Source organism: Mustelus asterias, chromosome 8, assembly GCF_964213995.1.
Source record: "Mustelus asterias chromosome 8, sMusAst1.hap1.1, whole genome shotgun sequence".
NCBI classification, from domain to species: domain Eukaryota; kingdom Metazoa; phylum Chordata; class Chondrichthyes; order Carcharhiniformes; family Triakidae; genus Mustelus; species Mustelus asterias.
Genome location: NC_135808.1, coordinates 108957345 through 108981954, shown reverse-complemented (window position 1 = coordinate 108981954; position 24610 = coordinate 108957345). Strand labels below are relative to the sequence as shown.

Here is a 24610-nt window from a genome sequence, read left to right as displayed (position 1 = left end):
CTTGCTGCTCTAGTCACAGCTTTATTCACAATTCTGCTGTGGAATGTTGAGTCATAGAGGATCACAGCATGGAAACGGGCCCTTCGGCCCAACTTGTCCATGCTGCCCATTTTTTTTTTTGAAACCCCTAAGCTAATCCCAATCGCCCACATTTGACCCATATCCCTCTATAAATCGTACCCATGTAACTATCTAAATGCTTTTTAAAAGACAAAATTGTACCCGCCTCTACTACTACCTCTGGCAGCTTATTCCAGACACCACTTTCTGTGTGAAAAAATTACCCCTCTGGACACTTTTTTTTGTATCTCTCCCCTCTCACCTTAAACCCTATGCCCTCTAGTTTTAGACTCTCCCTACCTTTGGGAAAAGATATTGACTATCTAGCTGATCTGTGCCCCTCATTATTTTATAGACTCTATAAGATCATCCCTCAGCCTCCTACGCTCCAGAGAAAGAAGTCCCAGTCTATCCAGCCTCTCCTTATAACTCTCTCCATGAAGTCCCAGTAGCATCCTAGTAAATCATTTCTGCACTCTTTCTAGTTTAATAATATCCTTTCTATAATAGGATGACCAGCATTGCAAGTGTGGCCTTACCAATGTCTTGTACAACTTCAACAAGACATTCCAACTCCTGTATTCAATGTTCTGACCGATGAAACCAAGCATGCCGAATGCCTTCTTCACCACTCTGTCCACCTGTGACTCCACTTTCAAGGAGCTATGAACATGTACCCCTAGATCTCTTTGTTCTGTAACTCTCCCCAACGCCCTACCATTAACTGAGTAAGTCCTGCCCTGGTTCAATCTACCAAAATGCATCACCTCGCATTTGTCTAAATTAAACTCCATCTGCCATTCGTCAGCCCACTGGCCCAATTGATCAAGATCCTGTTGCAATTGGAGATAACTTTCTTCACTGTCCACTATGCCACCAATTTTTGTGTCATCTGCAAACTTACTAACCATGCCTCCTATATTCTCATCCAAATCATTAATATAAATGACAAATAACAGTGGACCCAGCACTGATCCCTGAGGCACACCGCTGGTCACAGGCCTCCAGTTTGAAAAACAACTCTCTCCAACCACCCTCTGGCTTCTGTCAAGTCAATTTTGTATCCATTTAGATACCTCACCCTGGATCCCATAGTAACTCTTTGCTGTTCTCTCTTCTTTTGTTTCTCATGCATTCTTCTAAAAATTCTAAAACTGCTCCCATCCACCCAATTTGGCCTTGTTTTGATTTTGGATCACTTGCCGTTAACCCTTCAATGGAATTAACTGGCGTTTCAAAACTATTTAGCAATCAATTTTGTTTCTTTACCTCAAAATCAAAGAATTGTAGAAAACTCTGCACCAATGTCTTCCATTAGTTCATAAATAGGAGTAGGTCATTTACCCAGTGAACCTGCTTCAACTGTTAAATAAGATCATGGCTGACCTGACTCTAGCTGTAACTATTTTCCTGCTTGTCCTCCATATCCATTGACTCTCAAAGATCTGTCTAATTCCACCTTGAATACATCAAATGGTTTAAGCTCTAGCCTCTGGAAAATAATTCCAAAAACAAATGACCTGCTGAGAGGAAGTGCCTTCTCTTCTCCATCTCAAATGGGGCAATCCCTTTTTTAAACTTTACCTCCGTTCTAGATTTCCCCCACAAGAGGGAACATCCTCTCAACATCTACGCTTCAAGCCCCCGTGTATGTTTCAGGAAGAATACCCCCTCATTCTTACAAATATCAATGATTATAGGCCTAACCTTTCCATACAAGGTGACCCTGCAGCCTAGGAAGAAGCTTTCTTGGAACTGCTTCCAAAGGATGTATATTCCTCAAATAAGGAGGCCAAGCCTATGCACGATACTCTTCAGATATGCTCAATGCTTTGTGCTGTTGTAACAGGATGTGCCTGTTTTATACTCCATCTCCCTTGCAATAAATGCCAACGTTCATTTGCCTTCCTATTTAATTGCTGTACCTGCATGTTAACTTATGATTCATGTACAAGGACACAGTATTCTGCAATCTATTTCAATTTAAATAATAATCTGCTTTTCTATTCCTGCCAAAGCAGACCACCTCAGATTTCTGCACATTATACTCCATCAGCCAAATTTGTGTCTACTCACCTAACTATCTATCTGCTTTTGCAGACTCTTGTATCTTTTCAATTCGTAAAATCACAGGTAAACTCATTGAGTTCAGCCAAAAAGGGGGATAAGTAAGAATTGAGAAACTCTGCTTGCACACCTTGAAACTATTCGGATTTTGTTGAATTAATTTGACCAAATAATATTATGCAGCTCGAGTAAATTTAAGCACACCTTGATCAGGATAGGCTATGGTTCAGTTTGGATTGAAAAACCAAAAAATAGTTTGTTTCTTGAAAGCAGAATCTTGCACTAATCTTTTAATCTTATGTATAGAGGTGATGCAGGCAAACCTTAGGGAATTCTCATACAGGGAAAGACTAAAATATTTGGTGGTGCTTTTACGCTGCATTGTATAAAACTTGCTGGAAATTACATTGTGCCACCTTTAAGCAGATTTTAAAGTATTGGAATTTCTAGAAGCTGACCTTTCTAGAGTCACTGCAGTTCAAAATGGGTTTAAATGTGGTACAGACAGCTGAGTTGCTTCATTATACTTGGTTACTTATTGGCTCTATTTAATTATGATTAAGATAAGTAATGGGAATAACATTAAAACAATCAAGATGTTGAGTGGATTTGTCGTTAAATTAACTTTTCAACTCTTTCAGGTGGAGCTGCACAAAATATGTGTCTGTGTCCGAAAACGACCTCTCGGCAAAAAAGGTGTGTTGTCAGACATTTCTGGATTGTAGAATTTTTCTTGCACCTTAGCAGTGCTGCTATGTGTGTGGGAGTTCAACGTGCTCAAGTTGTATGGTCAGTTCTTGGTGCAGGGGTTGAGTTTTTATAGGGCTTTTTCAGCAATTTGGAGTAAAAGGCACAAACCGAGACTTCAATCTGCAGAATCGAATAATAGAGTAGATACAACTCAGAAGGAGGTTCTTCAACTTGTCATGTACATGTTGACGCTCCACAAAAGCAACTCATCCAGTTATACTCTCCTGACTTTTCATCCTGCATTTTTTTTTCAAGTAGTTAACCAATTCTCCTTTGAATCTGCCTCTACCACAGTCAGGCAGTGCATTCCCAATCCTAACCATTTTGTGTAAAAAGCTGTTCCTCGTGTTGACTTTGGTTCTTTTGCTAATTACCTTAAGTTGGTGTCCTTTGGTTCGAGACTCTCAATTCTATGGGTATAGTTTCTCCCCATCTACTTTGTTCAAATCCCTCATGATTTTGAAAACCATCCATCTAATCTCCCCTTAATGTATAATGTAACGTAACACTGACACTAGTCATGTGTTAGACTCTTGAAGTTGTAATCATGTCCAAAAGCTACATGCCTACTCTAACCTGTTTAGAAGTAGGACTAATTAAGAAGCATTAAGCATACCAGAGGATGTCTACAATCTGTCTAGAAACCAAGTCCTATGCTGGAGAGTCCAAGACAGCACTTGGATCCAGAACAGAATGGAAGCAATGGAGACAGCAATGTAATAGAGACATCAGTATTATAGGAGGAACCAAAGAATGAAGAAATGATTGAAAGCAGATCGAGAAATTTTTGCAGAAGGGCAAGAGTGATGGTACCTAATATGCAGTCCCTACCTTGCCCCATTTGTTTGACTTCATTTGAGGGTGAACAAAGAAAAGTACAGCACAAGAACAGGCCCTTTGGCCTGTGCCAAAAACTTTCTGCCCTTACTCAGTCCACATCCCTCCCTATTCATGTACTCTTAAATGTTGCTAATGTCCCTGCTTTCACCACCACCTCTGGCAGCCCGTTCCAGGCACCCACCACTCTCTCTGTGGAAAACTTCCCCTGCACATCTCCCTTAACTTTCCCCCTCTCACCTTGAACCTGTACCCCCTTGTAATTGACACTTCCATCCTTGGAAAAAGCCTCTGACTGTCCACCCTGTCTATCCCCCTCATAATTTTGTAGACCTCTATCAGCTCTACCCTCAGCCTCTGTCTTTCCAGTGAAAACAATTCTAGTTTATTCAACCTCTCCTCACAGCCAACACCCTCGAGACCAGGCAACATCCTGGTGAACCTTCTTTGCACTCTCTCCAAAGCTTCCACATCCTCCTGGTAGTGTGGTGACCAGAAATACACGCAATACTCCAAATGCGGTCTAACCAAGGTGCACAGCGGTCAGCAGTGGGAGTGATTCCACCATTTTCTTCAGTACAGAGCAGCATCAGATCTTCAAAAGTTCCAAGTTAGTTCCTTTATGTAGTAGGTCTGATAACAGACAGCATCCTCTTAAAGGCAAGATGTGCAGGATTCCACTGTGGGTTTTAATTCCATTATTAAAGCCTTGAGATCTCTTTGAATCTGCTACACTACCCTGTTATGAAGCAGGCAGTTCCATATACAAAGTGGCCCCATCTCGGAGTGCCAAATCGGGTTATGATTCTTGGCTACATCGAAGCTTCACGTGACCATAGATTGGGAAGGCCCATAGGCAGCAGTCCCGTCTATACAAAACTATGCCAAACAAAGGGTTGAAGCTCACAATGTAGCTTTTTTTTGAGATGCTTGTGTTGTGTCATGGAGAGCTGGTGTGGGTAAGAGGACTACCCAGCAGGGGGTGTGGAACGTTTCCAGCGTGGCAAAATGTGACATGCCCAGTGTTTTTGCAATCCAACAATTTTAATCAAAGTTGCAAACCGACAAAGTACATTTTCCTTCCAAGAAGTGGAAAATCCAGAAAACCCGGCAGAATTCAGTGGGGAAGTAGGTGGTCTTGATCCAGACGACTGATCAGTTACAGTCCAAGTTCAAGTCTTTGACATTTCTAACCGATCACCTCTAATAGCTTCAGTGGATGACCTTTTATCAATTAGAGATCCAGTTACAATGTTCAATCAAAAGCAGGATTGTTGCTTCTCTCCGATACAAGGGGTGACAGATCATTGCTGCTCTCTCTACTTCATGATCAATGTGTGGCCTTGTTGAGGTAGTGATGTTGACGTATTTCTAGGAATCCTAGAGAGAAACATGATGCCTAGTGTTTGGACAACTTTCGTGCAACAGTTTTCAACTTGTTTAGAGCCAGTGAAAATTCAGCCTTTAGAAACTGAAGAAGTTTATGTACACAGCAGTAAGTTCCTTTCTTTCACAGAGACACCATCCACTAGGCCTAGGGCAGACAAGGAAGTTAATGTTTCAGTTTTTCATCAAGTAAGGCCAGAAGTGGTGGTGATTTCCCACAAGCATTCGGCAGTGATTTGTTGCCCATGTTGCATCAGCCATTCCACTTGAATCAAAGGAGACTAATTGGCATAGGCTGTCCTTTCAATCTGGTAATGTCACCATTGATGATAAAGACCTGTCTTCGGAACAAAAATACCTAATCAATACACCTTGAAGAGTTGAAAAAAAAGTTAATGGGATCTGGGTAGAAAGTTTCAAAACTTTGTTGCACAGTCCCTAGCAAATACTTGCGTAGAAAATGGGGTAACATTTTATCCCTGATCTGTTAGTAATTACTGCAAAATTTCAGTAGGCTATTATTTAGTGAAATTCTGACAAATTGGCTAAGATTAAAAGTAGATGTAGAATTGGATATGATTTCCAAAATAGAACTATGAAATGTCAACCTTATTTCTGTACTTGGCTCCCACAGAAAAGGGAAAAAAGGAGATTGATGTCATTACAATTACCAGCAAAAATGTAGTTCTGGTACATGAGCCAAAGATGAAGGTTGATCTCACCAAGTACTTGGATAACCAGCCTTTCAGATTTGACTATGCCTTCGATGATTTTGTTTCCAATGAAGAGGTATACAGGTACTCAAATTTAAACTGGTTTTGGAATTGGTGTTTCAATATTGCTAATGCTCAAAATGTCACTCAAAACTTGCTCAGGGGAGTGGGCTTGAGAATGACTGAATTTTTATTCCACAAAACAACTTGTATTTGTGTAGCACCTTTAACGTAATGAAACATCTCCAGGCATTTCACAAAAGCATTTTTAAAATATGATACGGAACCATGTGCAGCTTAAAAGTGTCACTAAATGTTTGTTCCAAGAGATAGGGTTTAAGAAGTCTCTTCAAGGAGGAAGGTGAGGCATAAAGGTGTAACAAGGATATTTCATAGTTTGGGGCCTAGGCAGCTGAAGGCACAACTGTAAACTCTGGAGCAAATAAAATTGGGGGTGCACAAGAGGCCAGAATTAGATGAGTGTTGATATCTTGGGGATGGAAGTGGAACAATGGAAAATTTGGCTCCCAGTCATCCAATACTGTTTTCAGTGTAGTTTGGTGATGGGGATAGAGGACTTGCTGCATGTTTAAAACGTGGGCAGCAGAGTTTTGGGTAACCTAATTTACAGAGGATAGAATGAAGTAACATCCAAAGACATGAATGCCTCAGCAGCAGGTGAGTGGAGACGGATAAAGTTACGGATGTTATGGAAGTGCTGACACAACTGTTAAGGTTTGAAGCTCATCTCTATACCAAATGTGGAACTGAGGATGTTGAGACTGTCTTAATCTCAGACCGTTGCCAGGGAGAGGAATGGAATCAGTAGCTAGAGAACAAGGTTTGGAACAGTGACAATACAATGGCTTCGGTCTTCCCGATATTTCATTCGAAGCAATTTCTCCTGATCCAGTACTGAATGCCAGATAAACAGTGATAATTTAGCAAAGGTGGAGAACTCCAGGGAGGTGGTGGTGAGGGAGAGCTGTGTTGTCAGTATTCATGTGAAAATTTGCACTGTGCCTTCGGATATAGCTGAGGGGCAGGGTGCAGATGAGGGAAAAAAACTGGGTGAAGGATAGATCCTTGAGGGCACCAGAGGTAACTTATGGGAACAGGAAGAGAAGACATGGCAGGGGTTTTGTGTGTTTCAGACAATTGAGTTATTTCACAAAGTAGTGATAAATGGGTGTCAGTTTAACTTGGGCTGGAGTTGTTAAAACTTGGGTAGTGTACAAATTGCATTTGAACTTGTTTCATAAATCTAGAGTTGAAGCTCACTTTTCAGGTGGTTGCCTTAGTTGCTTGGCTGGAATAACTTGTCGAATGCACTTATTTGGTATTTTACTATGGCATGACATCCATTTTACAAACGTGTTCATCCTTAATCTTGTGCTATTTCTATTCTTCACTAAATGGGGCTTACGACCAAGCCTTGGATTTTTATCCTAACAAGTCAAGAACTAGTAAACTGATCCTGAATGGAGTGATGCTTTTGGGAGGAGGAATAAGCAACCTAATTTAGAAAATAGTCTAAGTGGGATAGTGCTCAAAGGAATCTCAAGGCACAGATGCACAATTATTAAATGTAACAAGGCCATAAAAAGTGTAAATCAAACACTAAGGTTAGTTTCTAGAGGATTTGAAATCAAAAGCAAAAGGTTTAAGATTTTATGAGACAATTGGAACTATACGTGGCACTCAAAGAATTGAAAAGCACTCAAGAAAGGATGCATGTAAAGATGCTTCTACTGGTGAGAGAATCCAAAACGGGCTGTAAATATAACCCAATGACTAAATCCAATAAAGTGTTTAGGGGAGCAAGTGAACAAAATGTGGTACTTGTGATCACATGATTGAGGTGAATAGCAGATGTATTTAAGGTGAAGTTCATGAGGAAGAAAGGAATAGAAGTACACTTTGTTGAAGTGAATTGAAGAGGACAAGGTAAAGCTCATGGAGCATAGGTGCTGGCATAGACTAATTGGGCCAAATGGTCTATTCATGTGATTTTGTAAAGTTTGAGATGGTGCAATTTATTTTGCTGTCAACATTTTCAAATTTGTGAATGTCTCCCTGGTGAATTTCTTGCCGTGGAGAAATGCTTCAGAAATAAGTTACGTCATGATCTGATGGCATTGCCAAATAATTTAGTTCTGCAGTAAAATCGTTTCTTTTTGTTCTTGTTTGGCAAAGTGAGTGCTAATAAGGGCTGCCGAGGTTTTGTGACGTTTTGAAATTTTTATCTTAGATTTACAGCAAAGCCTTTAGTACGGACAATCTTTGACCGGGGCATGGCTACCTGCTTTGCCTATGGACAGACTGGAAGTGGTAAAACTCATGTAAGTTAGTGTACAGCTAATTTATCTATTATAACATCTATTCCTCTTGTAATTATTTTGCTATTTGTACACAAAGTATCTTAAAATTGTTTTACTAAATCAACAGTTACGTTCACTGAGTTAAGAGGTTGAGGGTATTAAAGTTCATATTTGCAAATTTGTCTCCAAGTCACCGCCCAAATGCAGTGGCCTATCAGAATCATATGCTTAGGTGAACATCTCTACTAAAAGTGTAACTGACCCATCACCAGTACTTGTTTTCAACCAATCATTGTCACTCCATTTCTGACAAAATTCAAAATTGTCATCCCAAGAGCTTGCTATTGTTTCTGGGAATGTGGTGGGGAGGGTCTGCTATCATGAGGATCTTTCAATTATTTATGACTGTGATTCTTGATGCTTCCTTGTCCTCAGTGGAGCGAAGGGTCATAATATAACTCTTTTTCATACCCATTTCTCCTTTATTATGCAGACTATGGGTGGTAACTTTTCTGGGAAAAACCAAGATTGTTCAAAAGGAATCTACGCTTTTGCAAGTAAGCAATGGACACCAATGCCTGTGAAATATCATTGGCAAGTTTCAACAACTTTTGGGAACCAGCACCTCTCCTGATTCGTGTTCCTGAGTCCATCCCTTCTGATGTGCTTTCACTATACCTTGCCTATCACTGTTGTAAATGAATAGTTCTCCGCTTCACCCCCTTGTATCTCCAATTCACTGAATCTTTGAGCTCAACACAAAGCTGAACTCTTCAATATTTGAGCTTAACAGTTTCAGGTCATAGCCACTGCTCCCATTTTATGGGACAGCAGTTGCTGCTAATGATACTTTACTTTACGAGCCCTTTTGCCTTGCACAATTTTCCCTTTGTCTTTCCAGCCTTCCATCCCATCACTGGTGTTCTATTTTTGCTCTATCCCATACAACACCCCCCACCGCCTCTGTATCTGTACTATCACAGACATGAAATGTTCATTTTGCTCCTCTTTCCACAAAAACTGTCTGACCTGCTGAGAATTTGGACACAGTAAGAAGTTTAACAACACCAGGTTAAAGTCCAACAGGTTTATTTGGTAGCAAAAGCCACACAAGCTTTCGAGGCTCTGAGCCCCTTCTTCAGGTGAGTGGGAATTCTGTTCACAGAATTTCTGTTTGTGAACAGAATTCCCACTCACCTGAAGAAGGGGCTCAGAGCCTCGAAAGCTTGTGTGGCTTTTGCTACCAAATAAACCTGTTGGACTTTAACCTGGTGTTGTTAAACTTCTTACTGTGTTTACCCCAGTCCAACGCCGGCATCTCCACATCGAGAATTTGGACGGCACGGAAGCACAGTGGCTCACAGAACCTAGAGATCAAGGTTCAATTCTGGCCTCGAGTGACACTGGGTTTCTTCCAGGTGCTCTGGTTTCCTCCCACACTCCAAAGATGTGCAGGTTAGGTGGATTGACCGTGCTAAATTGCTCCTTGGTGTCAGGGAGATCAGCGGGGTAAATATGCGAGATTATGGGAATAGGACCTGAGTGGGATTGTTGTCCGTGCAGGCTGAATGGCCTCTTTCTGCACTGTACAAATTCTATGAATTTCCAGCACCTTCAGTTTTATTTCTTAGTTCCAGCATTTGTAAGAAATATGAAATATCTTTGTTCATTTTGCCTATCATACAATATTCTGCTTTCCATTTTTTCTCCTTCAGCTCAGGATGTGTTTTTGCTGCTTGAACAACCCCGGTACAAGGATCTTAACCTAAAAGTATCTGTAAGCTTTTTTGAAATCTACAGTGGTAAGGTAAGTTCGCACTTCATGGATGAAATCATTTGAATGAACAAAATGTAAGAGCTGTGTGTTACTTTCTAATATGTTTATGGTTTTCCTTTATATTTGGGAGCTTGGGCCATTTTCACCTTTCCCCTGGCCTGTGAAAAAGGCTAATGTTAATTTCAAAGTAGTTGCAAGTATAGCTGCTCAGCAGAAAAGACTATGGCAGATTTTTGAAAAAGAACCTATGTGCTGCGTTTTTTCAACTTTTCTCTCTTGTTGTTGGCAATTGTATAATGGCAACTGCCCATATGAATTTATTCTGCAGTAATTGCACCTTCCTGCTGGTGCAAGTTCCCCTCCGTTTATCTACCTATACTTGTTTCAAAATCCAGTTTAAAAATTGCCAACTAAATGATGGTGTTGGTGAGAATGTTGGTTTACTGGAAGATGCAAAACAAACGTAGCTGCAGGGAAAAATTGGTTCTGAATGAATTAGCTGAATTCTAGATTGGCTAATCCTGGACAACTGAAAGAACTCCGAACGCAGTTTTCTTTTAGATCTCCATGTATGCTGTTTGTGTTGTGAGCTGCAACGTAGCCAATATAATATGCCAATGCATGAAAGGAGCAAAATAAATTAAATGGCTTTTGATTTATTATTGTCACATGTATTAGTATACAGTGAAAAGTATTGTTTCTTGCGCGCTATACAGACAAAGCATACCATTCATAGAGAAGGAAACGAGAGTGCAGAACGTAGGGTGCAGAGAAAGATCAACTTAATGCATGGTAGGTCCATTCAAGAGTGATGGCAGCAGGGAAGAAGCTGTTCTTGTCGGTTGGTATGTGACCTCAGACTTTTGTATCTTTTTCCCGACGGGAGAAGGTGGGAGAGAGAACGTCCAGGGTGCATGGGGTCCTTAATTATGCTGGCTGCTTTGCCGAGGCAGCGGGAAGTGTAGACAGAGTTAGTGGATGGGAGGTTGGTTTGCGTGATAGATTGGGCTACATTCATGACCTTTTGTAGTTTCTTGTGGTCTTGGGCAGAGCAGGAGCCATACCAAGCTGTGATAAAAGCAGAAAGAATGCTTTCTATGGTGCATCGGTAAAAGTTAGTGAGAGTCATAGTGGACAGGCCAGATTTCCTTGGTCTTCTGAGAAAATAGATGTGTTGGTGGGCTTTCTTAACTATGGTGTCGGCATGGGGGGTACCAGGACAGGTTGGTGGTGATCTGGACACTAAAAGCTTGAAGTTCTCGACCCTTTGTACTTCGTCCCCGTTGATGTAGACAGGGGCATGTTCTCCACTACGCTTCCAGAAGTCAATATTGTCGCTATACTTTGTCTAATATCAGTTAAAGGCAAATGTACAATTCTGACTCAATGGATAGATGCAAGGTGAATTGATTTTCAGAAGGTGCTCGATCAGGGGGCTTGTTCAAGGAATAAAGTATACAACGTGCAGTAGCTTGAAGGAATATTGATTGGCAGGATTAGTTAATGGATGTTGTCTGGACGGGAGAAAGGTTGGTTTCAACTTTTTGTGAAGTTAAACATGGGGATTGAATTATTAAGATTGTTGATGATGCAGAGCTAAATATTTATTAAAAGAAACCAGGAGAGCATAAAGCAAATATTCACTGGAATGATCCCAGGGATGGAAACCAAAAGTTATGAAGAGGTGAGATACCAGGACTATTTCCCCTACAGCAGAGAAGACCCAGTGGTGGTAGATTTTTTAAAAAATGTATTAAGTATATTGATGTATTGAATGAGGAAAAAATATTTATCTGGTTGTAGACTCCATGATGAAGGGTCATTAACCTACAATTGTAAGTGAGCAAAGCGGCTGAAAGTTTCTTTATGTGAACTGTTGCAGCATGGTAAAAGGAACCCAAAGCAAAATCCTAAGGATTGCAAGTGTGATTGGGACTTTTAAGGGGGAAATGGATAAATACTTGAAATGGAAAACGTGTGGCTATGGGGACAGTGAAGACCATGGTGAAATTTGTTTTGGTTTACAAAGGATGCCTAAGTTTGTCAGCTTCTATCTTTTGTAATTGTCACTCCCTATCTTTCACACTTCTTCAAAGCCCTTAACTCCCAACCTAATCTGCTTACCATGAAGAAAAAGTTCAGCTGGAAAGTCTACAATCACAGGTGGCTCCATCAGGAAGTGAGAGAAAGACTTGGTCCTATTTGATTATTTTCCTTTTGTCCAAATCTAGGTGAGCAAATGTAGTCCTCTGAAGCCAAAATATGAATGTTACCAATCGAATGGTATGTCTGAAATTCCAGGTGTTGAGATTACTATAACATCTTCCACCTACCTAAAACCGGTGAAGCACAGGTCATTTTTACGGTGCCAGAGCTTCCGGTGAATATTGTGTCTGATACTAACTGGATTCTCTTGGTTTCAGTTCATGGGAAAACTGGGTTCTGCACAGTGACTAAAACCAAATATTACTCCTCCACTTGGCTTACTGATTGACCTTAATTCTTATTTTAATAAATGTCTTGCAGGTATTTGATCTCTTGAATAAAAAAACTAAGCTGCGTATCATGGAAGACAATAAACAACAAGTGCAGATTGTAGGACTTTGGGAGCAGAATGTCTTCTGCGTAGATGATGTGATCATGAATATTGATATGGGGAACAATTACAGGTAATCCACTCTTTTTTTTCCATCACCAATCTTTATTTATTACCTTTTTTGAAGAAATTCTTCTTCCCTTACCCTCCGAGTCTCCAGTCTTAGTAACGAAACGGACTCCATTTTCTCCACATGTTGACACAATTTTTCTTGAACACATGCCTGTGTTGTAGGGATATGTTGAATTATCCCTAGTTGTCATTAGCTTGTCTTTCAAGTTGTCTTTAAGCTGTTCCTGGTGTGGCATAATTTAAAATGTATAATATAATTTGAGAGATGGCAGGTCACTAAGTCTAGCTTTTAGCATTCTGGCAGCAACATATTTTTAAAAAGCACATCAGAAAACTAGGATGGTTGATCTTGTTTAAATATGTTGATAATAAGGATGGCCAAAACACACTATAAAAACCATCTATTAAGTACTTGTTTTTGTTCTGAAAACATTCAAGCAAGTTAACGATGTAAAGTCTCACTGGATGTCTATGCAAGAAGTAGAGCCTGAACCTTGTAGGGGTCACGATAGCAAAACTTGCTGGCATTGCATTCCGCGATGCCAAGAGTGAACACTCCATTTAGTAGCTAAAACACCTTCTGCAAGCATGAAAGATGAATTCCAAGTTGATTTTTTAAATGAATATTTAAATCTTCTAAGTTAATTGAATAAATAATACCTGCTTGCTGTTTTGTAGTATACTACTAGAAGATTACAGTTTTTTTTCATTTTTGTAGGACGTCTGGGCAAACCTCTGCAAATAGCAACTCTTCCAGGTCCCATGCAGTATTCCAGATTATTCTTCGGAGGAATGATGAGCTTTATGGCCAGTTTTCCCTCATTGATTTGGCTGGAAATGAGCGAGGTGCTGATACCAACAGTGCAGATCGACAAACTCGAATGGAAGGTGCAGAGATTAATAAAAGCCTACTTGCTTTGAAGGTGAGCAAAGTGTATCCTAGACATGCAAAAGCACTGAACCATTTCAAAACTTTCACATGCACTACTTCCTCGTGAGTTGCTCTTACCCATTTCCTCATGTTTCAAGTGTGATATTACTCCAGGAAGGAGCCAATCCAATTTCCTTTTTGAAAGTTAGTGGTAAATCTGCTTCCTTCCTTTCAGGTAATGGACTCAAGTTCACTCTTCAGCTCTGTCTTCCTCAAGTTCTTTAGCTTTAATCTACACCTTCAGGTTGCTTACTCAAGCTGTCAGTGGGAACAGATTTCTCCTTATTTGTTCTATCAAAATTGCTTGTAATTTGAACGCTTCCATTAAGTCTTTGCTTTAAGCAGAACAATACCAGATTTTCTGGCCTCTCTGAGCAAATAACTTTTGTCTTACACTACATCGGTATTAAAGCCAATTATTTGATCTTTTGCAAAGGAAAACCTTGCAGAACTTGAATTGGGTTGGAGAGAGTGAAAGTCCAAGTAATTAGGGGGTAAAGTGGTAGTGTGGACGCAAAATTGGCTCCATGACCAGAAATTTGATGACCAAATGATATTCAGAGTTGGAGGTGGTTTTGTAGTAGATGTTCCAGTTTTGGGTCTATTGTAAATGAACAGTGTATTTAAAGTAATTATGAACTTTAATCTCCATATTTATTTTTTAAAAAGGTTTCTCCAATTCTGATCAAGTGGCTCAGTAAACAGAGGTCGTAGAATTTAAAATCATTGACAGGATCTAGATTAAAGATGAGAATTTAAGGTTTCAGGATTTGGCATGCTGTACCCGAAAAGGTGGTGGAAGCCAATTCCATGACCAATCTTTTAAATATTAGCAGTATTTGAAGTGAGGAGCTTAGATGGTTATGAACAAAAAAGGCATGAATGAGACCAAGTACACCTTGTTCTAATGAGCAAGCATGAGTGGTCTCCTTCTGTGCTGAAAGTTTCTATGATTCTTGCTACAAAAGGATTTAAGAACTCGCCTCTTCTAAACGAAAGTAAATGCACAAGAGAAATCTGGTATTATGGAGCTGTGTAATACTTTGTATTCTGTGGTGTTTATGTTCATGAATATCCATGGATAAATGTATTTTATTTTGGCATTATATATAGGGCAACACGGTGGCACAGCTGCCTCAGTGCCAGGGACCCGGGTTGAAATCCCGACTAGGGTCGCAGTCCATGTGGAGTTTGCACGTTCTCCCTGTGTCTGCATGGGTTTCCTCTGGGTGCTCCGGTTTCCTCCCACCGTCCGAAAGACGTGCTGGTTAGGTGCATTGGCCATGCTAAATTCTCCCTCAATGTACCTGAGCAGGCACTGGAGTGTGGCGATTAGGGGGTTTTTGCAGTAACTTCAATGCAGTGTTAATGTAAGCCTACTTTTAACACTAATAAATAAACTTAAACATGAATATTTTTATGTATTACTCCTCTTTGAGCTTTTGAAATCTGCCTATTGATTCATAGGGGATCAGAAGTCAATTATAGGAGTGGCCAGTCACAATGGAACTTGAGAATCTATCTTTTGAAACTAACTAACATAATGGATCACAAATGGGGATCGAGTCCATGTTTAGGAAAATATATCTAATTTAAACTGAGTCCTGAAGAAGAGTCAGACAGACTTAGAAGTATTAACTTAATCTGTCCACAGATGCAACCAGACCTGCTAGGTTTTTTCTCGCGTTTTCTGTTTTTATTTTGAAAGAAATATTCTCTGGTAGAGACAGCAGTATCTAAACACAATACAGTAGATTGGAGCAAGTGCATGCAAAGAGTGTTCTCAATAGGCAGTGGTATTGTTCCTTGACTAGTTATCCCAAGACCCCGGGCAAGATCTGGAACCAACCATGGCAGATAATTTGAATTCAATAAAACAAATCTGCAATTAAAAGTCTAATGATGACCACGAAAGCATTGTTGATTGTTGTAAAAACGCATCTGGCTCACTAATTTCCTTTAGGAAAAGAAATCTATCTTTACCTGGTCTGGCCCACGTGTGATTCCTTATTCACAGCAATATGGTTGACTGTGAAATGGAGGGCAGTTGGGGATGTGCCCTAGCTTCCACCTTGCTACAGTTCCCACAATGTCTGGCTTACTCACTTGCTTATTGTACGATTCCAGCACCAAGATATCATCTCAAACTCAGCATGAGGTTAACCACATGGAAATTTGGGGAATTTCATTTTTTAATTCATTTATGGAATGTTGGTGTCGCTGGCTTAGGTCAGCATTTAATACCCATCCTAATTGCCCTTGAGAAAGTGGTGAGCTGCCGCCTTGAATTGCTACAGTCCGTGTGGTGTAGATGCACTCACTGTGCTGTCAGTGATGCTATTTTAATGAAATAGTAGCTTAGAAGGAGTTAAGAATTTGTCTGCTCGGTTTAAAAATGTGAATTGCTTTCTTTTGTGGTAATAGCTTTTTGTGTTGCAGGAGTGCATTCGATCACTGGGACAGAATAATATCTATACACCATTTCGAGCAAGCAAGTTGACCCTGGTACTGAGAGATTCATTTATTGGTGAAAACTCTAGGACGTGCATGGTAGGAGTTTTTGGTTTCTAATTATATTTTTGTGAAATTTTGTTGTACAGAATTTTTTACAAATTAAGCCCTTTAAATTTATGAGTTGCCATTGGTCTATTCAAGCAAGAGATAGGAACATACAAAATAGGAACAGAAATAGGCCATTCAGCATCTCAGTCCTACTCACCATTCATTAAGATCAATGGTTGGTCTGTTTGTGTTTCTAATTCCACATTTCCATCTCCCCCCCCCCCCCCCCCCACCCCCCGAAAACCTTAGATTCTTATTAGACAAGAGAATCAAGCCTTAAAAATGTTCAATAGAATTCTCTCTGTCTTTGAAGGCGGAGTCAAAGTCAGACAACTCAAGAGAGAGAGAGAGAGGTTCTACTCATCTTTGTCCTAAAAGAGTGATCCCTAATTTTAAGAGTGCCCCGTAGCTCTGGATTCGTCCACAAGAGGAAACCTCCCTTCTGTCTTCACGTTGTCAAAACTGTTCAGGATCTTAAAGGCTTCAATCACGTCCTGTACTCGTCTAAATTCCAGTGGAAATTAGCCTTGCCTGTCCAACCTTTCTTCATAGGACAGTCTGGTTCATTCCTGGTAACAACCTTATAAACCTCCTCCAAACAGCCTCAAATGCATTTATGTCCTTTTAAGGAAGGAGACCAAAACTGGACACCCTTCTCAAGATGTGGTCTCACCAATGCCTTGTGTAACTGAAGCATAACATTATGTTCAATTCCTTTCATAATAAAGGACAGCATTCCATTAGCTGCCTTAATTACTTGCTGTATCTGCATACTAACTTTTAGTGACTCGTGCAACAAAACACTTGAGATTTCTCTGCACCTTGGGGATTCAGCAGTAATGCTCCACTCAACTTCCCATTTTCCCACGTTATACTGCCAAATGTTTGCCCACTAAACTATGTCTATATCCATCTACAACCTCCTTTAGATTGGTACCACTGGTCGGTGCAACATCGAGGGCCGAAGGGCCTGTACTGCGCTGTAATGTTCTATGTTGTGTCCTCTTCACACATTTTTCTAGCTATCTTTGTGTCTTCTACAATTTTAGCTACCATGCTTACTCCCCTCATTGAAGCCATTGTTATAAATTGTAAAAGGTTAAGGCAACAACACACCCTTTGGGATCACTACGTACTGCCAATCAGAAAAAGATCCATTATGCATAGCCTGTTTTTTGTCAGCTGGACAATCTTCTATCCAAGTTGATTTACCCCTACACATTGAGCTTTTATTTTCCATGATAAACTTTGGTGTGGCACCTAATCAAATGTCTTTTGGAAAACCAAGTACATTATGTCTACAGGCTCCCGTTTTTATACAGAGCGCATGTTTCGCCTTCAAAGAACTCCACTAAATTAGTTAAACATGATTTTGTGGGAGTAAAACATTCAGCCTTTCAATCATGCTCCACTTAATAATATGGCTGACCAAACACTCACCCAAGTCCACTTTCCTGTCTAATTTCCATAACTCTTAAATCCCCTACAGATTAAAAACCCTTTGCTCTCCGCTATAACAATGTTCAAGGACTCAGCCTCCACAGCTTCCTGGGGTAAAGAATTCCAAAGAGTCATCTTTGAGAGAAGAAAATTGGTCTTAATGAGCACCTCTTTATTCTGCAACTATGCCCTCTGGTCCTATTCTCTCCCATGAGTAGAATCATCCTTCCAGCATTTACTCTGTCTAACCCCCTAAGAATCTTGTATGTTTTAATTATATCAACTCTCATTCTTCTGAACACCAAGGAGTAAACACCCAACCTGTTCTTTTCTCTTATGGCAGTCCCTCCATACCTGGGATCATCCTAGTAAACCTCCTGTCTGCTGACTCCAATGATATATCTTTCTTTCAATAAGGGGACCAAAACTGTACACGGTATTCTAGATGTGGCCTCACTAGTATCCTGTGAAGCTTTAGCAACACCTCTTTACGTTTATACTCCAGTCCCCTTGAAATAAAAGCCAGCATTCCATTTGCCTTCCTTAATATGTTCTGCACCTGTTTGCCAGCTTTCTGAGTTTCATGAACAAAGACCCCTATGTCCTTTTGTGCTACAGCTTTCTGCAGTCTCTCCCCATTTGAATAATAATGCACCATCCCATCTCATTCTTCCAAAATGAACAATCTCACATAAATTCCATTTGTCAATATTCTACCCATTCACTTAACCTGTCAGTATCTTTCTTAAGATCAAGGCTGATCTGGTAGCAACTTCATATCTGCACTCTGCCTACTCCTGATCACTCCCTTGCTTACCAAGAATCTATCCACCTCTACATTAAAAATATTCAAAAGTGGTGGAATCAGAGTTCCAAAGACTCCCCACCATCTGAAGACTTCACCTCATTCATCTCCCTTTTAAATGAGCGACCCCTTATTTTTAAATAATGACAGCTAGTTCTAGATTCTCCCACAAGAGGAAACATCCTTTCCACATCCACCCTATCAAGACCCCTCAGGATTTTGTATGTTGCAATCAAATCCCCTCTTACTCTTCTAAACTCCAGTGGATTCAAGCCTTGTCCGTCCAACCTTTTTTCATAAGACAACCCATCCGTTCTAGGTATTAGACTCTGAACTGCTTCCAATGCACTTGCATCTTTCTTTAAATAAGGTAATTAACACTGTACACAGTGCTCCAAATGTGGTCTCAATTGTCTCCTGTGCAACTGAAGCATACCTGGGATTCCATTCCTCTTGCAATAAACAATAACATTCAATTAGCTTTAGCTAATTACTTGCTGTACCTGCATACTAGCCTTTTGTGATTCATGCACTAGGACACCTAGATCCCACTGCATCTCAACATTTAGATAATGTGCTTTTTTATTATTCTTGCCAAAATGGACAATTTCACATTTTGCCACATTATACTCCATTGTAAATAAATTGCAGCATTCCTACTGATTCCCTGACTGAATTCTAGTGATCAAATGGGACCTGTCCAATCAGCTTGTCTCGAGCAAACACACAACACAGCATCTTTGTTCTTTTCTTATTCCAAATGTGTCAACTTGGGCAAATTGAGTGCAGACTGACAAATATCTTGAATTTCAGGCTGCTTGGGTTAGTCACTGATTTTTTTAAAAATTATTTACTGGTATTTTGCTTCGTATGAAATTACTTGTAATGGGATGTGAAATCTCCGTTCAGTGTGTGACAGTCATATTTTAGGAAGAGATTTGACTGATTCCGCATGTGACATGCGGAAACAACTGACACATTGAGATGCTGCAATTGAGTCAATCCGTGGGGCTTTATTGATCTTGCTGGAATTGATTTTTTCTCTTTTTTTCCTTCTAGATTGCAATGATTTCACCAGGATTAAATTCCTGTGAACACACACTAAATACGTTGAGATACGCAGACAGGTAACAGTTTAAAGAAATTGGAATGTCAAATGTTTTATAAGGAAGGCAAACAGCGTGTCTTTGTGCTTCATTGGTTGCTTTGCATCAAGTATTGGTTCCTTCTATTAAAAGCTACTGTACCCATACCCAAAACAATGTGCCAATACTATTTAATATCTTCAGTATTATCCTAATTCAGAATTTTCTTTTGTTCTCCTCATGGATGTGGGAATCACTGGCAAGGTCAGCATTTGTTCCCCATCCCTAATTGCCCTTAAACTGTGTGGCTTATTAGGCTATTTCAAAGTACAGTTAAGAGTCAACCACATTGGTGTGATTTGCACATGTGACCCAGACCAGGTAAAAATGGCAGATATCTTCCCTAAAGGACATTAGTGAACCATATGGTTTTCGTGACAATTGATGTTAGTACCATAATCACCATTACTGCTACTAGCTTTATTCAGATTTTTAAAATTGAATTTAAATTCCACCAGCTGCTGTGGTGGGATTTGAACCCAGAGCATAGGCCTGGGTTACTAGTTCAGGGTGATTATCCAAAGATGTGTGGGTTAGGTTGATTGGCCAGGTTAAAAATTGCCCCTTAGAGTCCTGGGATGCATAGGTTAGAGGGATTAGCGGGTAAATATGTGGGGGGAGGGCCTGGGTGGGATTGTGGTCGGTGCAGACTCGATGGGCCGAATGGCCTCCTTCTGCACTGTAGGGTTTCTATGATTTCACTGCACCACCACCTCCCCTTTTGGTATATGGCATTCACTTACCACCCATTACAATAGTTGATTTGTGAAGACCTACTAATGTAGTAGTCCTCCATTCTGAGTGTGGTCCTCCTTTCTGAGTGTCCCCTTTTTCTTCGGTTTTAGCTGACTTTGTAAAATATATTTTCTTTTCCTTCCTATTTCTCTCAAAGAGCTTGTAGTTGCTGTCTCAACATTTTTAGTGTCCAGATAGGGAAATATCTTTGTATTAGTGTGGGGATTAGATTGTGATGCCACGGTCCAAATCGATCTTAACCTACCAACACACACTTTTGATAGTCAATACTTGACACCTGTTTAATCTTGCTCAGGCATGAATCACTGTTTTGAGAAGGAAAATGCAAAGGCTGTCCATTTGATTTAGACTGAGATTATTAAATCGATATAACAGCAATAAACTTCTAATTGCTGTTAGATAATCTAGGTATTCAATTGCCTAAACTTATTTGATTAATTATAAATGTTGAAAGTGCATTTTTTTTCCCCCCCACAATGTGGGAGTCGTTGGCTGGGCCAGCATTTGTTGCCCATCCCTTGAACTGAGTGGCTTGTGTGGCCATTTCAGGGACAGTCAAGAGTCAACCACATTGTGGTAGGTTTGGAGTAATATGTAGACCAGACTAGGTAAGGACGTTAGTGAACCAGGTGGGCTTTTACAGCAATCAAGAATGGTTATCATCGCTTTTAATTCTACCATCTGTTGTGGTGGGATTACGCTGGGTATTTGAATTACTCATCCAGCAACAATACCACTATGCCACCACCTCCCCTTTAAATTGCAAATCTTTGTCTTTTGTTTCAGTGACACTTTCCCAGTTAATTTTAAATTAAGGTGTATTGCAGGGACCTAACCGGTGACAATTGAGGTACTTCATTTAATCTTGCTGCTTACCCGGCAATTGCAGAAGGATTGAGTTTTATTAATATCTGTTCAAGGGTGAAAGAACTTGGTGTTGAGGATGTTTCCAATGAACCAGAATGTTCCACGATGTCTAAAGAGCAAAGATTAAACAAGCCCTTGGAGTCTGACATTCGGTTGCTCTGTGAGAAAAATGTAAGTAGAGTGTGGAGAAATGTTCTGAGAATATTACTGAACTCCAATATACATTCTTACTAAGCCAAACTACACCAAATAGTTTTTTGATGTGATGGGTTTTTTATAAAAAATCATCAATGCTGTGTTCACAGGAATATGTCCTCACCACTTCATTATTTTTGATGCTTAATTTTTTGACCTGCCTTCTATTCTGTGAAGTGGAAGTCTGTCATTGACATTTGAGTGCTACCAGTTTGAAATGATAGGGCAAACTCAAAATTCAAGTAAAGTGGTTACTATCCTCTAGGATTTGTTTTAATGTGATCAACTGGAGATTTCCAAAGACTGTCCAATTAGTAAATCCTAAACTCTTAACAGTATTTGTTTAACAGAACGGTGTACTAGAGTTTTTTGTACTTTTTTTCAATTCACTGATTACCAAATATTGGCAGTTGATGTTTCATACCCTTCAACCCAAGCATTATGTTCTAGCAAATTTTCCCAGCATCTTCTTTTCCAGTTTCAAACCTGATCCTTGGGTTGTGTGTGTTCTGGCTCCCATTTTCTCACTTTCTTTTCTGTGCGACTAGTTTAAGGTTTCCATCTACTATTTGACAGCCCTGTTGCATCATTCCCCTGATCTGTTTATCCACCTCCTATCCTAATGTGGTTCTGTCTCTTCCAAAAAAAGGTTGCATATATTGAATAATGTCAATTAAAACTGGGCATTGGCTAACTGTTACCTTGGATGATTAGAAGTGATGGGAATACCATTATTTCATCATATTGTTGCTTTAAATCAACATTGTTACCACCTCCACCCCAGTGTGAATGTGCTTTCTGTTAGGCTTTTTGGGGTCCATTTCAATAGAAATGGGCTTTGTATCAAACTTGTTAGCAGCTTTGTTGGTCATTTCACCCTTGCCCCAAAATGTTCTAAGTTAGATCTATTGAAGCAAATAAGATAATCCTGAGTTTTGAGGAGATAGCATGTATTTTCATTTTGTTGTGTTACATTAAAATTTGTATCCATTATTAACGTTTGTGTTCACATCTTCTGACATAAAGCAAATTCACTATTACCATTGACTCATTTCACCAAATGGCAATTTGGTCTACATTCTGACAAGCTGAATAAATGGCATTTGTAATATAACTTCCATTACCTTAATTACAGAGCAGAATGGCTTTGATTGTAAAGATTAACACTGCATGTTCTTTAAAATCTGGTAATTAGAATCTTTAGCTTCATTCATGCATGTCAGCCACATCCGGTAGCCTTTACTGTTTTCTTTCTTGGTTTAATAAATTGTGTAAATTTACTTAAAGTAGATCATCTCAAATAAAAAGGTCCATTTAAAGTTCCCAAGAATTGGAAGCAATACTTATAGTTTTTGTGGCTACTGGATGTAATCTAACCTCTTTATACTCCTGTATTGCACATCGTCTTTCTCTCATATCCTCTGGTATTGTCTTTAAAGCCTGGCGAACTTCAAAGTGAGAATCAGAAAATGGTTACAGCGCGAGGTGATTTATCTTTGGATCCTTCTCAGGTTAGGTTCATAGTTTCTTACTAGCTTTCCCAAAACTCAGGGCTGTTTCAGATTTCATTTAGTGGGGACAAGGGCAGGGCTGAAGATTGAAATTTGTATTGTGTTTAAACCCATTTGGCTTTTTTTTTTGTGGACATACTACCAGCAATCTTTCCTTTTATGATGCTCAGTCACCTATTACTCCTATATCTCTAGGTTCCATATTAAAAATCCTTTTGTCTTCTAAATTAATATAATAGTAAATGAGAGACATCGGGTTCAGAGAAGGTTATCTGAAGATAATTGCCTAAGGTCCCCTCTGCTGCTGTTAAATGATGCCAGGGTTTTCATTCCTCTTATGCTTCCTTGTTAAATTTAATTATAGTTTTAAATTTATGCCCCTTTGTCCTACTCTTGCAGATAATTTAAAGTAATCTTTGTTTCATTCTATTAACTATATTTCCTTTTCAGGTATAAAAGCCCAACTTTCTCCAATCATTATCTTTCACTCCTTGACGCTTCCTTGCACTTCCCTCCTGTGCTTGAATCTCTTCCTTTCCTGTCACAAGAATGCACCATCATGCTTAAGTGCAATCATCAGAGTGGATCTTTGTTGTTTAATCATAACTTTCTCTCTCACTTTTGACTATTTCTGTAATTATATAGTTGAAAAATTGATTACCACTATATGCAGACGGACTTGAAGATCAACTAAGACCCTTGAGTATTTCAGCACCATTCTGTACTTTTTTACCATTATTTATGTCACATTTCATAAACTTCTCCATATACAGTAGCCTGTGACTCTAACAGGCACACATGACCAAATTAAAATTCACTAATAAAAGGCAAAACACAAGAGCTCACTTTTTTGAGTCCTTTGCTGGTATCCATGGCTCAGGCAGAAATTTTCCATGGTGGTCTTGATATCCCTGCATAATTGAGGTTGATGTAAATTACAAATTCTGGTGACCGACCTTTGTTAAATGTTGTCTATCATTTCCAGAAATTGATTTTGCACTGGGTTTTTGTTTCAAAATTCTCTTTGCAATAGATTTCAAACTGTAACATGGTGGAGTCTTAACTTGAGAATGTGAGGAGAAAAGCCTGGTGTTACTGCTCTCTCGGTTGATTTCTTTCAGACTTGTTTTTAGCAGCTTGTGTATTCAAAATGGTGGTTCTGGTCATATGACCTCTCCCCATAGTGATTTCAGAAGGTAATTGATTAGCTCCTATCTGGACAGACCTTGGCTATTTTTGTGTCCTAGATAATGAGATTCTGTAATGTCCCAACCATTAACACTTGAAGGATCCATCATGGAGATAGGAAAAATACACTTATGAAGCCATTGTCCCAGTAGTTTTGAGAGGTAGTTTTATAGAAATGACAACAGTGAGTTCCAGTATGGTTTCAGTTGTTTGAGGTAGTTCATCACACCAGGTGTGAAATTCCACAGGGTGTTGTCTTGGCAGGTCCTAACTGTAATTCATATTGGAAACTTTCAAAAACTGGCCACTTGGAACACCAGGTAATCTGCAGCAGCTATCTTAAGTCAGTATCTGCTTGTTTTTAACTCCCTTTTTCTATATATTGGATTAGCTGATGGAATTAAAGATTAATATCACAATTCACATCGTTGTGGATTATCACAATCCGTCAGATAATTTTGTTTTTCTCAATGGCCTGAGATGCATTGCATCCAGGCCTGACAATTTTAACTACTTAAATTGCTAAATTCATTAATATTTACTCCCCAGTGTTTATCCTATCCAATATTTCACACTCAACTAAAATGTTTGCTTGTTGTCTCTCTCTTGTGAAGTCAGACGTAAAGTATTC

The 24610-nt window shown here is 39.6% G+C and overlaps 1 protein-coding gene across 1 annotated transcript in view; it reads left to right on the top strand.

Moving 5' to 3' along the window:
- kif2c (kinesin family member 2C) overlaps positions 1-24610 on the top strand; it is a 77463-nt gene that overhangs the window by 41680 nt on the left and 11173 nt on the right. The window contains exons 8-18 of the mRNA XM_078219418.1: positions 2769-2823; positions 5735-5897; positions 8065-8155; positions 8628-8691; positions 9850-9941; positions 12438-12580; positions 13298-13502; positions 15950-16060; positions 19377-19444; positions 21139-21256; positions 22720-22791. Of these exons, the coding sequence (XP_078075544.1) occupies positions 2769-2823; positions 5735-5897; positions 8065-8155; positions 8628-8691; positions 9850-9941; positions 12438-12580; positions 13298-13502; positions 15950-16060; positions 19377-19444; positions 21139-21256; positions 22720-22791 (1182 nt within the window). The remainder of the gene's footprint in view (positions 1-2768; positions 2824-5734; positions 5898-8064; positions 8156-8627; positions 8692-9849; positions 9942-12437; positions 12581-13297; positions 13503-15949; positions 16061-19376; positions 19445-21138; positions 21257-22719; positions 22792-24610) is intronic.